Source organism: Chelmon rostratus, chromosome 18 (assembly GCF_017976325.1).
Source record: "Chelmon rostratus isolate fCheRos1 chromosome 18, fCheRos1.pri, whole genome shotgun sequence".
Lineage (NCBI taxonomy): Eukaryota > Metazoa > Chordata > Actinopteri > Chaetodontiformes > Chaetodontidae > Chelmon > Chelmon rostratus.
This window is the reverse complement of record NC_055675.1, coordinates 20106225-20119209: the sequence shown is the minus strand read 5'-3', so window position 1 is coordinate 20119209 and position 12985 is coordinate 20106225. Positions and strand designations below refer to the sequence as shown.

The 12985-nt window shown below is 42.9% G+C and overlaps 1 protein-coding gene across 3 annotated transcripts in view; it reads left to right on the top strand.

The window, feature by feature from the left end:
• The first annotated feature begins 1239 nt into the window (after nucleotides 1-1239).
• The window catches only part of adgrg6 (adhesion G protein-coupled receptor G6), a 101705-nt gene continuing 89959 nt past the window's right edge, over nucleotides 1240-12985 (top strand). For all 3 annotated transcript variants that reach the window (XM_041958292.1, XM_041958290.1, XM_041958291.1), the window contains exon 1: nucleotides 1240-1346. In XM_041958292.1, coding sequence (XP_041814226.1) covers nucleotides 1345-1346 — 2 coding nt within the window. In that variant the 5' untranslated portion in view covers nucleotides 1240-1344. The remainder of the gene's footprint in view (nucleotides 1347-12985) is intronic.

Genomic DNA, 12985 nt, shown 5'->3' with positions numbered 1-12985 from the left:
GTGTGGTTATCATCAGCGATCAAACGAGGCTCCGGGAGACATCCAGAGCTTAATATCACTGTTGTTTCTCTAATGATGAACACGCGATTTCACAGAGCCTCAACTTGATCGTATACAAACGCTGACGCAGCATCTCCTCCTTGTTTCACCCATCAGTTCATTGTGTGACAGAATATCTGTCAACATGGTCAGATTTCTGTTTTATTTAAAGATATGTGCAGTTAGAGGCTTTTATTCTATAAGTCTAAATTAGCAATATTAGCAACTGTACTTCATTACTCACTTCAAACCCATCAAGCCTTCTTTAACTTTCCATATTTTTGATTTATTTCATTTTTAAATGCCCTTCCACGATTGTCCAAGGTTGCATTCAGGTGCGTAAATATAGACATTGAGGTTGCACCATTTCTCCTGCGGAAACTGTCAGGATTAGTTCAGTCTCTCCCTGTTTTCAGTCAAACTTTAACTTTTACCCTGTCATTTAAACATGACAGAAAAGTTGTGTATTTAAACATGATTTCTGTCCAGTGGTCTTCATGTCATCAGGACCCACTGCAGCAGCAGCAGCCGGAGCACTTCAGGTCACAGGTCTGCAGTTTGTGGGTCAAGATGGACTCTGTGGTAACCAGCAATTTGGTTTTCAGAATAAAAGCTGAAAAGTTGCCTCTCAGGATACAGACACTGAAAATAATTTAAACTTACAGAGTGAAAGTAATATTAGAGTTTATATAGACAATGGATTATTTTAAAGCATTTTCACTACTTTATACATATACTTAGGGCTGCTTGATACTCATAGAGCAACTTAGAGCAAATAGCAGCTTGGCTGTGTATCTGTGGTTCTCTCTCTAATTTAAAGAACTAAACTTCTGGTCTGAAATTAAATGCATAGCCTACCTGTATGACTTTTTTTATTTTGAAAATTTGGCCACATATCCGTGCGGGCACATTTTATTGTGACAGCCTGACCGGAAGTATGTTTCATCTATCAGCGCTTGACTCCGCTTCGCCTCCAAACATTCAGACTCAGCGCTGGTTTTCTCTCAGTGGAAGCATCTCGACGCCGCCAGCGGAGAGTCCGGGTGACTAAAACGAACCCACCCGAGCAGGATAGCCCCCCTCTCTGTCTCCCTCTCTCTCTCTCTCTCTCTCTCTTCCTCTCTCTCTCTCTCGCTCCAAACTTTGGAGACTTTTGCGCGTCAGCGAGGCGCATTTTGGATTTTGTTGATTTGGAGTCTCAAAAGTTTCGGCGCAAGAAAAACTTTAAGGCAGAGAGAGACTTGCTCAGACTGTGGAGAGGGAGAATGACCCTGCAGGGGGACCAGCTGCCGCTCCAGTGAAAACATGTGAGTCCTCAAATATTCCTACTTTGGATGGTGTTGATGGGGGCATCTCTACTGGAACCAGATCTCCAGCTTCATGGAGAAGCTTTTGTGCGTTTTGGCACAAAGGCGCAGGTTTCGAGCCTTTTTTTATCCTTCATTTAAACATGATGATATTGTCCAAAAGCAACACAGGGATGTAAACATTTAGTGTTTGAGGTTTAGTCTTGCAGGAAATCTGCTGTCTGCTCCTGAAACAGCGCTCACACCTTCATGTTGAGCTCATTGTTTGTCCTCCAAGCTGATCCACAGCGACGCGCAGCAGCCCGCCGAGCTCCTTTCAGCCGTTTACCCCACCAACTGGATTCACCAACTGAATCCATCTGAGCCCGAACTGGACTCTTCGCTGTGGCACTTTGCTGAAACAGCCTTGGTCTGACTTTAAACTCATCTTCCTCAGCTGCTGAGCAGAGCTGCTGCAGCGCTTTCTCTCCTCTCTCTCGTTGTCACCCATCAGTAAAAAGTTGTGACTTTGTGACTGAGCTGAAGCTGAGGTTTGATTGTTTTGTCTTTAAGGATGAAAATCAGAGGAAACACACTCAGAACGAGTCTTTTCTGTCTTTTTTTTCTAACCTGAGAGCTGAATTTTCCGCTGGAAAAAAGAAAGAAAGAAAAAAGCTGTTTTCCATGATGTTATTGGCTGCCTATAGTTGCATATGTGTACAATCTGTCTCCGGCACACTGAGCAGAGTCAGAGCTTCACGCTCTTTAGAAAAGGAGTCTTTGTTGGAGAGTTAGTCAGAAAAGCCTCACACAGGTCGCACAATGTATTAAAACACAAACCTGCAGGAACATTATGATGATGCCTTTGTTGAAAAAGCTGCTGTGAAACAGGGCCGGAGCCACGACTTCAGACACACCGAGGCCTTAAATCTCCACCAAAAACTGCCAAAATAAAGTCTGGATTTTACATGTTTTCTAGTCAGATTATAAATTGCCATTCTCTGCATGAGGGAATAAAAATCTGAACATTCATAGAACGTCACATGTTCAGGGCGTCCAGCTGAAGCTAACTTAAATGATATTGATTAAAAGAACAGAGCGTGCACACGTGTATTTGCAGGTGTGCATGTATTGATATATACATGTCGGTGTGAGAGTGTGTGTGAAACCATCGAAACTCATTCAGTGTTCAGAGCTTCATGTAAGTTTTTACTGTAAAATCAAGTAAAATCCCTCCAGGTTGTCAAAACTCCCGAATTCCCCGAAAACTATGATCTCAGTGTCTTTATATTAATATTAGCATGTAAGATCAGTCAGCTGATCACAGACTGTTGATCCCTCGCCGTATGTCACAGAACTTCAGGGTCTTGAGTTAATAGTTTGGGTTCGGTTGTTGTTGCCCTGCAATTGCTGTATTATAGGAATAAAGTATTGATGCCCATGTGTGCAGGAACATTATACAAATATTTTACTTTTAATAAGGGTAATAATGATTCCTGTATGTTCAGATTATTTTTTTAAATAAGAGTAGAAACGTCACAGTGTAGAAATACTGATGGAATACTACTGAAATCCTTTTTGACCATTTTGGCAGTTTATTGGTCCACGGGGCTGAAACGTTCGCTGGTCCCGTTCCGCTCAGTTTGTATTGGATCGGTTTCGTGTTGATTCACCTGTTGGATCATGCTGGAGGTTGTCGTTTGTGCTGCTGTTGACCTCAGGTGAAAATGATTGATGTAAATCTGGTGGTCAAGGAGCCTCCCTTCTCCTCTGGTGAAGCTAAGAGTTAATATAGGTCAAATCTGAGGACCAGATCCTCTGTAGAGAAATACAGAATTAGAAAATGTTTCCACTTGTGGGGGTAATTTTCAGAAAAGTCATTTAATTTTGGGAGTTTTTAATGCTCTCAAATGTCAAAATGGGTCAAATTTGGACCAAAAGGTTTGTGATACGATACGAGATTAATGATGAAAGTAAGCATGTGATCATTTCAGAGAGATAAAAGAGATGAAGAGCACCTGCAGGAATGTGACCATGCTGAGAGGCTTACATGCATGTTAAAATGACAGCATTACAGTCGAAAGCCTCCACAGTTACGCAGCGGCGATGTGGTTCCCCTCCATCGAGGTCTGACTTTATCAAAGAAAGTGTTGTTTAAGGTGGACTCCGCCACTGCCAGCTGTTACACAACCTGCGAAGGCGATACGCCCAGAAAACATGTTGTGGTCCCAGAAGGTCGGAGGTTTGAACAAGCTGTCTTTAAAAGGAGACGTGAGGGGACGTCAAATAGCATCCTGTTGACAGGAAGTGTGCGCGCCGGGCGGGGGCTACCTGTCCCACAGGTGTGTGGGCGGACACGGCTCTCATCCCTGACACCTGATGGAGGTTTACAGGTGAACGTTTAGCTGGTGAAGTCCGCAGAAGCAGTTTGAGAGGAAAGTGAATGAAATCAAGACGAGAGCTAAACCTGGAGCGGAGATCAGGTGGTGCAGGGAGGAATGTGGTTTAATTAGCCAGAGGGGGGAAGATCTGATCTCTCCACCTGCAGGTTGGGTTTGATCCTGATGACATTATTCTAAAGATAAGAAGGAGGCATTCCCCTAATTTCCCTGCTGTCATTGGAGGAGGCAGGCGGGGGGCATCACCGCTTACTTAAAACTGCATGAGGTGAGATTTTAACAATCCAGCCTCGTTTCTGGCTAAAACACAAAGAAAAAACACGGCGTCTAAACATCACTCGATGGTTTGATTTTCAGTTCGTAGGAAGGTGGCTTGACGGGTGGTGGGCGTACGAAAAGTCGGACTTTTACACCTGAGAAAGGAGTTAATCTCCTGAACCTTTATGTTACGGATGCTTCGGTTAAGGTTCAGAAAAGATGGATCTGGCTAATTACTGAAGATGTCAACATGTCCTGTCCTGTGCCTCAGGCCAGAGTTGGCTTTTTCAGGATGTCACCAAGACAATAACAGCTGTCTGACCTTAATCAGGTGAGCTTCAGGTGTTAGCACAAAATGTCTGAAAATAAACGCTGTCAGTCAACATTTATGAAACATACCTGAGCAGCTGTTTGACAGAAAACTTAACCCAAGCTCCCTTTATTAGCTCTCTCTACGAGCTGTCGACCACATCTCTTGGTCTTCATCAGCAGGTGGACTCCCTGACTTGAGCTCTAATAAAGCTCTGATAAAGACCGTGAGACTGCTCCAGAAAGAGGAAGGACGTGGACCCCAGGTTAAGAGTATGTTCAGGGAAACATCCTGTATTATTATTCGTATATACACCTGTATTGTATGTAAATGTAGTTTGTAGCAGACAGGGTTGGATGACTGGTCTAAAAAGCAGATTTTTAGAGTGAAGTCAACGGTTTGCAAACTACAGGCTTTGTCGGATTTACCTCTTTTAACTTGATTAATCTATTAATGGACATGAGAAAAAAAAACATCACAAGATGTCCAAGGCGACGTCTTTAAAGGATAACTTTCGTTTTTTACAACCTGGACTTTATTTGTAGCATTAAATACGACCATTTAGACACCCAGACAACTTTGGTGGCATTTGGAGTCGTTTTGAAGAAATTAGCCCCAGAAGAGCGGCGCGTATATCCGTATAATGCAAGTAATTGGGGAACCCGTGCGTAGCCTCTATAAACGCATAATCTGGGGCGAAACTCGTTCATATTCCAATATTTTGTTATGATATGCTGGTGCTATTCCCCTCTGAGCCCGTGGTGGCATGTTATCAACACACAATGTTCATCGATGACAACAGAGGAGGAATGCCTCTGTTGCTCAGAGTAGGACTTGCGGCCAGGAGATACGCGTCTGGATGTGTCAATAAATGTCTGTGTCACAACACTGGAGGATTTCCGCGCAATGATAAACTTCTGTTAAACAAAACCAAGGCAAATAAACAATCTATACGTGTATACTACTACTACTACTTACTCAATCAAAAGTTGCCCATTTGGTCCAGCAGGCTTTGGCTGGGTCTTCCAGTTCACTTTTGGGAACACGAAAAAACGTCTCCACCACCAGTTACCGTCTACTCGTGGACGCGCAGCCGTTTGTTGTTGTTTGGCCAGCTGTTCCTTTCTCTGCCTCCGCGTCCTCCTTTCAACGAGCTCCTCTTCCGCGTACTCAGGCTCAAAACGGTAAGGACGTCCATCGTAAACAAAGTCATTGTCCACCACCTCAGAGTCGGAAAAATAATCATCCATTTTGTGAAAAATAACAGTCGCAAACTACAGCTAAACTAGTCGACCGCCGCAGAGTTAGCCGTGTTGTGGCTGGTTGCTCGCAGCATGCGGCGCTCGAAAATGACGTCATCCACGTCAGAACGTGGTAGTTGTCTAGAGACACTGGATGTTGATAACATGCCACCACGGGCTCAGAGGGGAATAGCACCAGCATATCATAACAAAATATTGGAATATGAACGAGTTTCACCGAAGATTATGCGTTTATAGAGGCTACGCACGGGTGCCCCAATTACTCGCATTATATGGATATACGCGCCGCTCTTCTGGGGCTAATTTCTTCAAAACGACTCCAAATGCCACCAAAGTTGTCTGGGCGTCTAAATGGTCGTATTTAATGCTACAAATAAAGTCCAGGTTGTAAAAAACGAAAGTTATCCTTTAAGTGTCCTCGACACAGATGTGGTCTGTTTTCTGTCCGTTGACTAAAAGCTCGCTCACATCAGTGTGTAAAACTGTGAAACTTCATGCAAATATGCACCATTTTTTGCAGAGTTTATTGTTGATGGTACAACAATAAACTGTCTTTTTTTAACATATTGTCTGGTTTGTGACTGCTAGCAGGGGCAAGCTATTGTGACAGAATGGCGTTTTAGATTTAGCGGCTAATTGTTTGGGCTAGCAGATTGGGCTCTCTGACAGAAATAAAGCCACAGACTTTTAGCGTCTTTTAGCTCTTTGTTTTGGTTTTCCTGTCTGGTTGAGTCTCAGCAGCAGGAAGCTCGGATAAACCCAGCCCGTAATTATGCATTACTTCAAGCTTTAATGTAATTTAAATGAGGGAGTTGTATAACAACTGTCATGAACAGGGAAATTAGGGATGGACTGCAAAACCATTTTTGTACCAGGCTGTAAATGTGTTTATTTCTGCAGTAATTTTGGGCATTTTAGTATGGGGGTCAATGGGGAGGGACTTGCATGCATATATCATACATTTGTTATGTCTGTCAGTTTGTTGTGGAGTTTTTCTGCCCTCTGGAGGCCATAAATCAATTAATGCAGCGTTAAAGTCATCTCTCCTGCTCTTGCAGCGGCGTAGAATAAGAGGGGAGAGTACAGGCAGTACCCGACGTTTGCGATTCTGTACTTATGTGTTGAGGGGGTGGAGGGGGGCAGTTTTATGTAAATACGCTCGCGATGTAATTCACCAGAGAGCGAAGATTTACAACCACATGCATGATGGGAGCTTGGCTGCAGCGTTGAAACCAGAGGGCTCTGTGCGAAGCTCAGACCTCCACCAACGCTGAAAGATTCTTAAAATTGCGGCACTTCAGAGACAGGGGCTCTGCTCTGGATTTAAGAGCCCCATTATTTCGCCCTCCACCCCCAGATTTGATTAAAATAGAAAACAGCACTTGAAAGCGAAGCTGTGTATCGGACTTATTACACATACCAGATGTGGAGATTACACCACCACACCAACGCAGCTTAATAAATATGGATAAAAACTTCATGAAATCATGAAACTCAGATCATAATCTAAATCAAGTAATTAATTCAGGACCCAAAGCTCATCCATTCTGTTGAGATATCTTTCTGTGAATCATGTGAAACAACCATTGAGGGAAACATATGAAGAGAAAGTGTGAGAACAAGCCCTACACTGCTGTAAACCACTATGTTTAAGTTCCTCTTTCCTCGTTTAAAGGTGTTGTTTGGTGTGAAACCCTCAGTGTGATGTTGTGATCCAGGACTTCTGGCCTACAAAATGTCTGACCGGAGGCCCGAGGGCTCGCCGGCCGCCGTCCAGCCCCGCGGACGCATGAATCGCTCTCTTTATGTGGCCGTGTCCGCGGCCTTGTTCGCTGACCTCGCTCCGCTTGTCATTCACTCCCATTTCCATGCACGGAGATGGAGGCGGGAGGAGGGGAAACGAGGAAACAAGACGCATGACTTGACAAAGAGGCGAGTTTTCTTTAATGTCAGGAGCTGCATGAATTTGCGGCGCTGGACGCGACGGAGCTGGACGATGAAATTAAATCGGGTTCTGTTCTCTCTGCTTTAATATTTATGATGCGCGAGCTGCGTTTGCAAGCATGAGAAGGGTTGTGTTCACTTCAAATGACGAGAGAGTAAAAGAACTTAATTAAAAGTTCAGCAAGACTCAAACTTCTCGTCTCAGGCTTCATCTCTTTTTGCTCTCTCCACCTGGTACTGTTTCCATAGCAGCCTGTAGCACGTTTTTAATAATTCATCAGTTTGATCGGTAAATGCACAGCTGCCACTTCAAGCTATTCAAACATACTGAGATCCTCTGCTGCTCTGCAGACTCGTGACTTTAGAAGGTTTTGAGATCAACCAGACGAACCCTGAGAAAACTTGTGACCTGTGCATGAAAGTCAGGCTGTTTTAATTCCATCATGACGTCTTCTGTGTGAAGACAGATCTGGACGGATCGGTGAAGGGCTGGTTTACCTGGATGTCATTTTCCTCACCTGATACCTCACTGAATCACAGCTGCAGCACATCAGCTGTTGATTCATTGATGCATCCTTTAGTTTTGAGAAGGTCCTCATTTTGGGAAACACGCTTATATTCTTTCAGCGAGATGTTCAGATATGGATCTTATGTCTGTGAGTTGTGTATGGAGCTGGAGTCTAGATGTAGCTAGACTAGCTTAGCATAAAGGCTGGGACTTCCTGCAGTCTCGGTTGGCTGTCTGGATCCTTCACAGCAACAGCACGACTCCAGCAAGTCGCTGCGTCTGACTGTTGGTCATCAAGAAACAATTCCAGCAGGTAACTTTGGTGTGTTTTCACATTTTTGTCCGTGCATGAATGAATCAAAGAAGATGCGATGTATTAGTAATCTTAAAAAGTGTATTTCTGAACTTTGGTCACAGCCATTAAGGTGTGTAGTCCAACAGTTGTTGAGATATTTCAGTCTGGGCCGAAGTGGTGAACCAACTTGACAACCCGAGAACCACGTTGCTATGCTAGCAGGCTAAAAAATGATAATTTGGAGAAACCCTGATGTTGTAAGTTGAAAATATCTCCAAATTTCAGTTTAAGAAATTGTAACCAGCAAATATTGATTTAAACTATGGATTCTTTCAACCTTTTGTCAAGCAAATTGATCAATTGCTCTGCAGTGGTTGCTAAATGTTCAGTAATCACCACAATGTAAACAACCAGCAACTGAAGTGAGAGACATGATTTTAAAAATACTTCTTTCACATTTTTAGCTCCATTTTTGTGTTGTTTCCAGTGTTTTAGTGCGCGATGCTGTAACTCTGTTTCTGCTGACTGTGATCGCTGTTTTTACGGCCCTGGCGTCACACAGCTGTCATCCAAAGACTCGACGGGCCAACTTCAACACCAGATACATCGTTTAGATTCAGGTTCACTGCGGGTCGGAAAGTTGATGGTTTGGGTGGAAATCAGTGTTGAAGCAGAGGAGATTGTACACTGATGATGTCATTTCCCTGCTTAGAAACACCCTTATTTTCATGGTGTTTGGATAATGTGACCTCTGACCCTTGGCCTTCTTACTGCTCATGCTTTGCAATGCAGCTAAATCACAGAGATGAAGCCACTTCTGCTGTTGCACTCATTGTCGGATAGCAAAATGCTAAAATAAGCTGTGCATGTGTATTTTTTTCCCGCACTACCATGGTTAAAAAATGCATCAACAGCGGTTTGATGGTCTTGTCAAGAGCTAAAACTAAGACAAAGATATGTAAAATCAAGAGAGAGTAAAACAAGCAAGATATATGCAGACAAACTGAGTTTAGCTATGAATTTATCTCAAAAAAGGAGGCAGCAAAGATGGGATGAGGATCATTCTCTGTTGAATTAGTAAAGACTTGCTGCCACATTTATGACCAACTGCAGTTGAGAAAGGGAGCTCTGCAAAGAGCTGATGTTGGATATATGTTTCTTAAATGGTGAGAACAGGACTTTACAACCTCGTTGACCTGAGCATCAAGATCAGCTGGAATGATTTGACTTGTTGTTGTTTAGCCGCAGGACGTTGTTTGATCATTAATGATGAGGCTGCTCTACGTGTAGTTGGGTGTCATCAGCAAAACAAGATTCAGAGTTGAACAGCCATGCTAGAGAGTAGAGCCAAATGCTAATGTCAGCATGCTAACATGCTCACAGTGATAATGTTAGCATGCTGATGTTTAGATGGAATTCTTCAGAATCTTAGTTTAGCGTGTTAGCATGCTAACATTTGCTTATTAGCATTGAAAACAAAGTGCTGTTCAGGCTGGTGGGAATTTTTTAAAGAATTTTGACTGGATGGTGCTGCTAGATGAATGATGGCTAATAGTTAATCATACAGATGTTCATGGCTACAAGTAGGTGAATTTAATTTTCCCCATGAAGTCACAGTTTGCACTAACAAGATTACTTCAAAAATAATAGATGCTCCTCAGAGGATGAATAATTTGATGACCATACAGATATCTAAATATTAACAGGATGATGGAGGGTGATGACTAGTGCTAGGCTGAAGGAGGGGAGGGAGGGTTGTGTTGGTTTGATTCCACAGATTCAGGGCTTTCCATTAGTCTGGTTTCCATTGTAGTGCTACATAAGACCAGTACTTCCTAAAAAGCCTGGTTTGGCCTGGACTTAACTGGCCAAATAATGTACAGCAGTGAGAAAAACAATCACCCCATCATACTGTGTGATTTATGACTTGTTCTTGTATTTATTTCCCTTGCATCACAATAAGTAAGTGTTGAAGCAGATGAAAGTTGTTAAACAGTTTTTTTGGATGTCGTCTCAGGTCATTTCCAGCAGGACGTGTGCAAGGAGTCGACACAGTGTAGGAAATGTGCTCAGAAGTGGATTATTGTTGTCGGTCTGATCTTAATCGCTGTTTGATTGTTTTCATACAGTCTGGTTTAACTTAATAAACACCAGGATGCTTCGCCACCAAGAAATGTGCTAAAATACATAAATCTCAGATATCTTCTGCTCAGCAGAAATCTGTGGAACAGTTTCTGAATGATCGTGTTGCCTCTCACTGAGCTGAAAGTTTATTTCTTGATTGGAATAGAAAATAAAATGTAAAAACCTGCTGAAGTGTAAATTTAACAGGTTAAAACACAAGAAAGAATCATAGAGTGACAAACTGGTTGTGCATTGAGCCAATCACCTGCAGACTTCCTGCCAAGGAACCAATCACCCCCCAATCAGTCAGTCAGGCTCCTCTTTGCAGACACAGCTGACCTTCATCAGTCAGTGATGCCTCAGAGGGAGAGAACAAACTGCAGCTCCAACAAACAAATATGCTTCCAGTTGTTTCGCCTGAAGGTGAGCAGACTTCCACCTGACAGACCACTGACAGCTTTCCTTCAGCTTTCATCAGCCGAGGTCAGCTTCACGGCTCTGTTCGCTGTTTCTGCGTGAGCTGCAACTTCCAGGTCACAGTTTTACTGCTGTTCAACTTTGACCTGTGAAGCTCCACAGTGAGCAAACAGGAAAGAGCTCTTTCTTGATGCACTTTGTGTTTGAAAATAGAGACGTGAGACGTGCCAGATCATTATTCATGAACCTTCATGGAGGAGTTATTGGACAGCTAACCAGGCTGTTTCTCCAACCACAACCAGGTCGTCTTTATGCTTAAAACAAACCAAACTTTCAGCAACGAGGCAGCAGATCAGAAAACAGAAAACATGGAGACATGATGATGCATCTCTTGCTTTGCATTATTTTCGGCCACTCTGCCCAAAGGACACAGTGCTGACACTGAACATTAGCACTGCTCAGTTTAAAGATCTGACCTGAACCGGATGATGTTCTGGGAACTCATCCCCAGAGGCAGGCAGCGAGGTTATGGCCAGAAAGTAATATTTACTAAGGTACAACTTTGTGTTAATTCTCATTTTATGCTTCTACTGCACAAAATATAATACATTTTTGTTATTATTATTATACATTAAGATAAAACTTTATTGATCTTGACAAACTACCCAGCAGTAAATAAATAAACTAAAATTAGCTCCATTTTTGCCAGTTTCAAAATTGAAGAGATGAACACATTAATGCACCAATAATTATGATAAAATAACGCAGATGTTTCTGAAATGGACCATTCTGCATAGTGAGTACTTTTACTTTTTGTACTTTTGTGCTGATCTTATGCAGAACACAGTGTTTGAGTTGTGATTTATAAACCCATCTAATTTCTAAGTCTAGACTTGACAAAAAGGAATTTTCTTTTTGACTCGTCTTCCAATAACTTTGCTTTTGTCTTCTGGTCTGTGGTTTTTCCTGACTGAACCCTCATTTGTGCTGGTGGAAGGATAAGAGGGAAAGCAGGCGCCATCAATTTAAGTTGATTTGGGATTTATCGATCACATGTGCATAAGTTATGAGAGTATTAAGTGAAAGATTTGTGTGCTTCATCGCCTCTGGTTGTGGGAATGGACACATCATCCCTCGTCTTTCTCCAGCTTTCTCTTGCCAGATAAGACAACGTGTCCGATAAGCTGCAGCGTCACATCAACACGCTCTTCTTTCAGGCGCCCTGAGCTGCCAAACGCTGCAGGTTTCAGGGCGTCGGCCTTTTAAAGCCCCTTTGGGGTCGCCTGTGGAAACGAGGTGGTTTCAGGTCTCTTTAGTCCCAGAACACGGACAACAGCAGCTGTGTTGAGAAACAGCACACTGAAAAAGCAACAATGTGTTGAGATGAATCGAGATTTGTTATGTTCTTCATCATGCAAACACAAGTTTATCTGCCAAACACAATAAACGCATGCAGGGTTTGTTTCTGCTGGTGCTGGTGAAGTCGGACCAACACTGGTTTTCAAAGGCTGATGCAGATACTGGCCTTTCTGGGAAGCCGATATTTCTAACTAATAATCAGCTTTTGGGATAAAACAGTTGAAAGATTCCACATTTTTTAACAATTATTTCTGCTTCTTTCATCAATCAAAGACTGTGAAAATCACTCAAATGTAAATCAGCGTATAGAAACAGAAAAGCAGGAATAACACCAGACATTTCATCTGTAGGAAAACAAACACAGCTTCCTCCTCTTTCTCTGATGTTTTTCTGATGAGATGAGCTGTTTCTTCACCTCAGCGTTTCCCCGACAGACAGACTCTCGTCTCTCTTGGGTTTGACTTTCGATGCTTTGGCGCTGAACCGTCATGATCTGCAGATGACGGACTTCCTCCAGCCTTTGTTTTAATCTCCGGCGAGCAGACGAGAGCGTCTCGACTCCTGTGGAGACAGTAAGAGATGAACTCAGGTGTCAACGTGTCAGCAGGTGTCGCGCTCAGGTGTCAGTCCCTTCATACGATCTGTGTGTGTGTGTGTGTGTGTGGATGTGTAATACTGACGTTGTGGGGATTTGCCTTCCTTATAGTGACAAAACACAAGACTCCATCAGGTTAATCTTTGAATTTTAGGTTGAAGACTTGAGTTAAAGCTAGAGCAAGTCTCC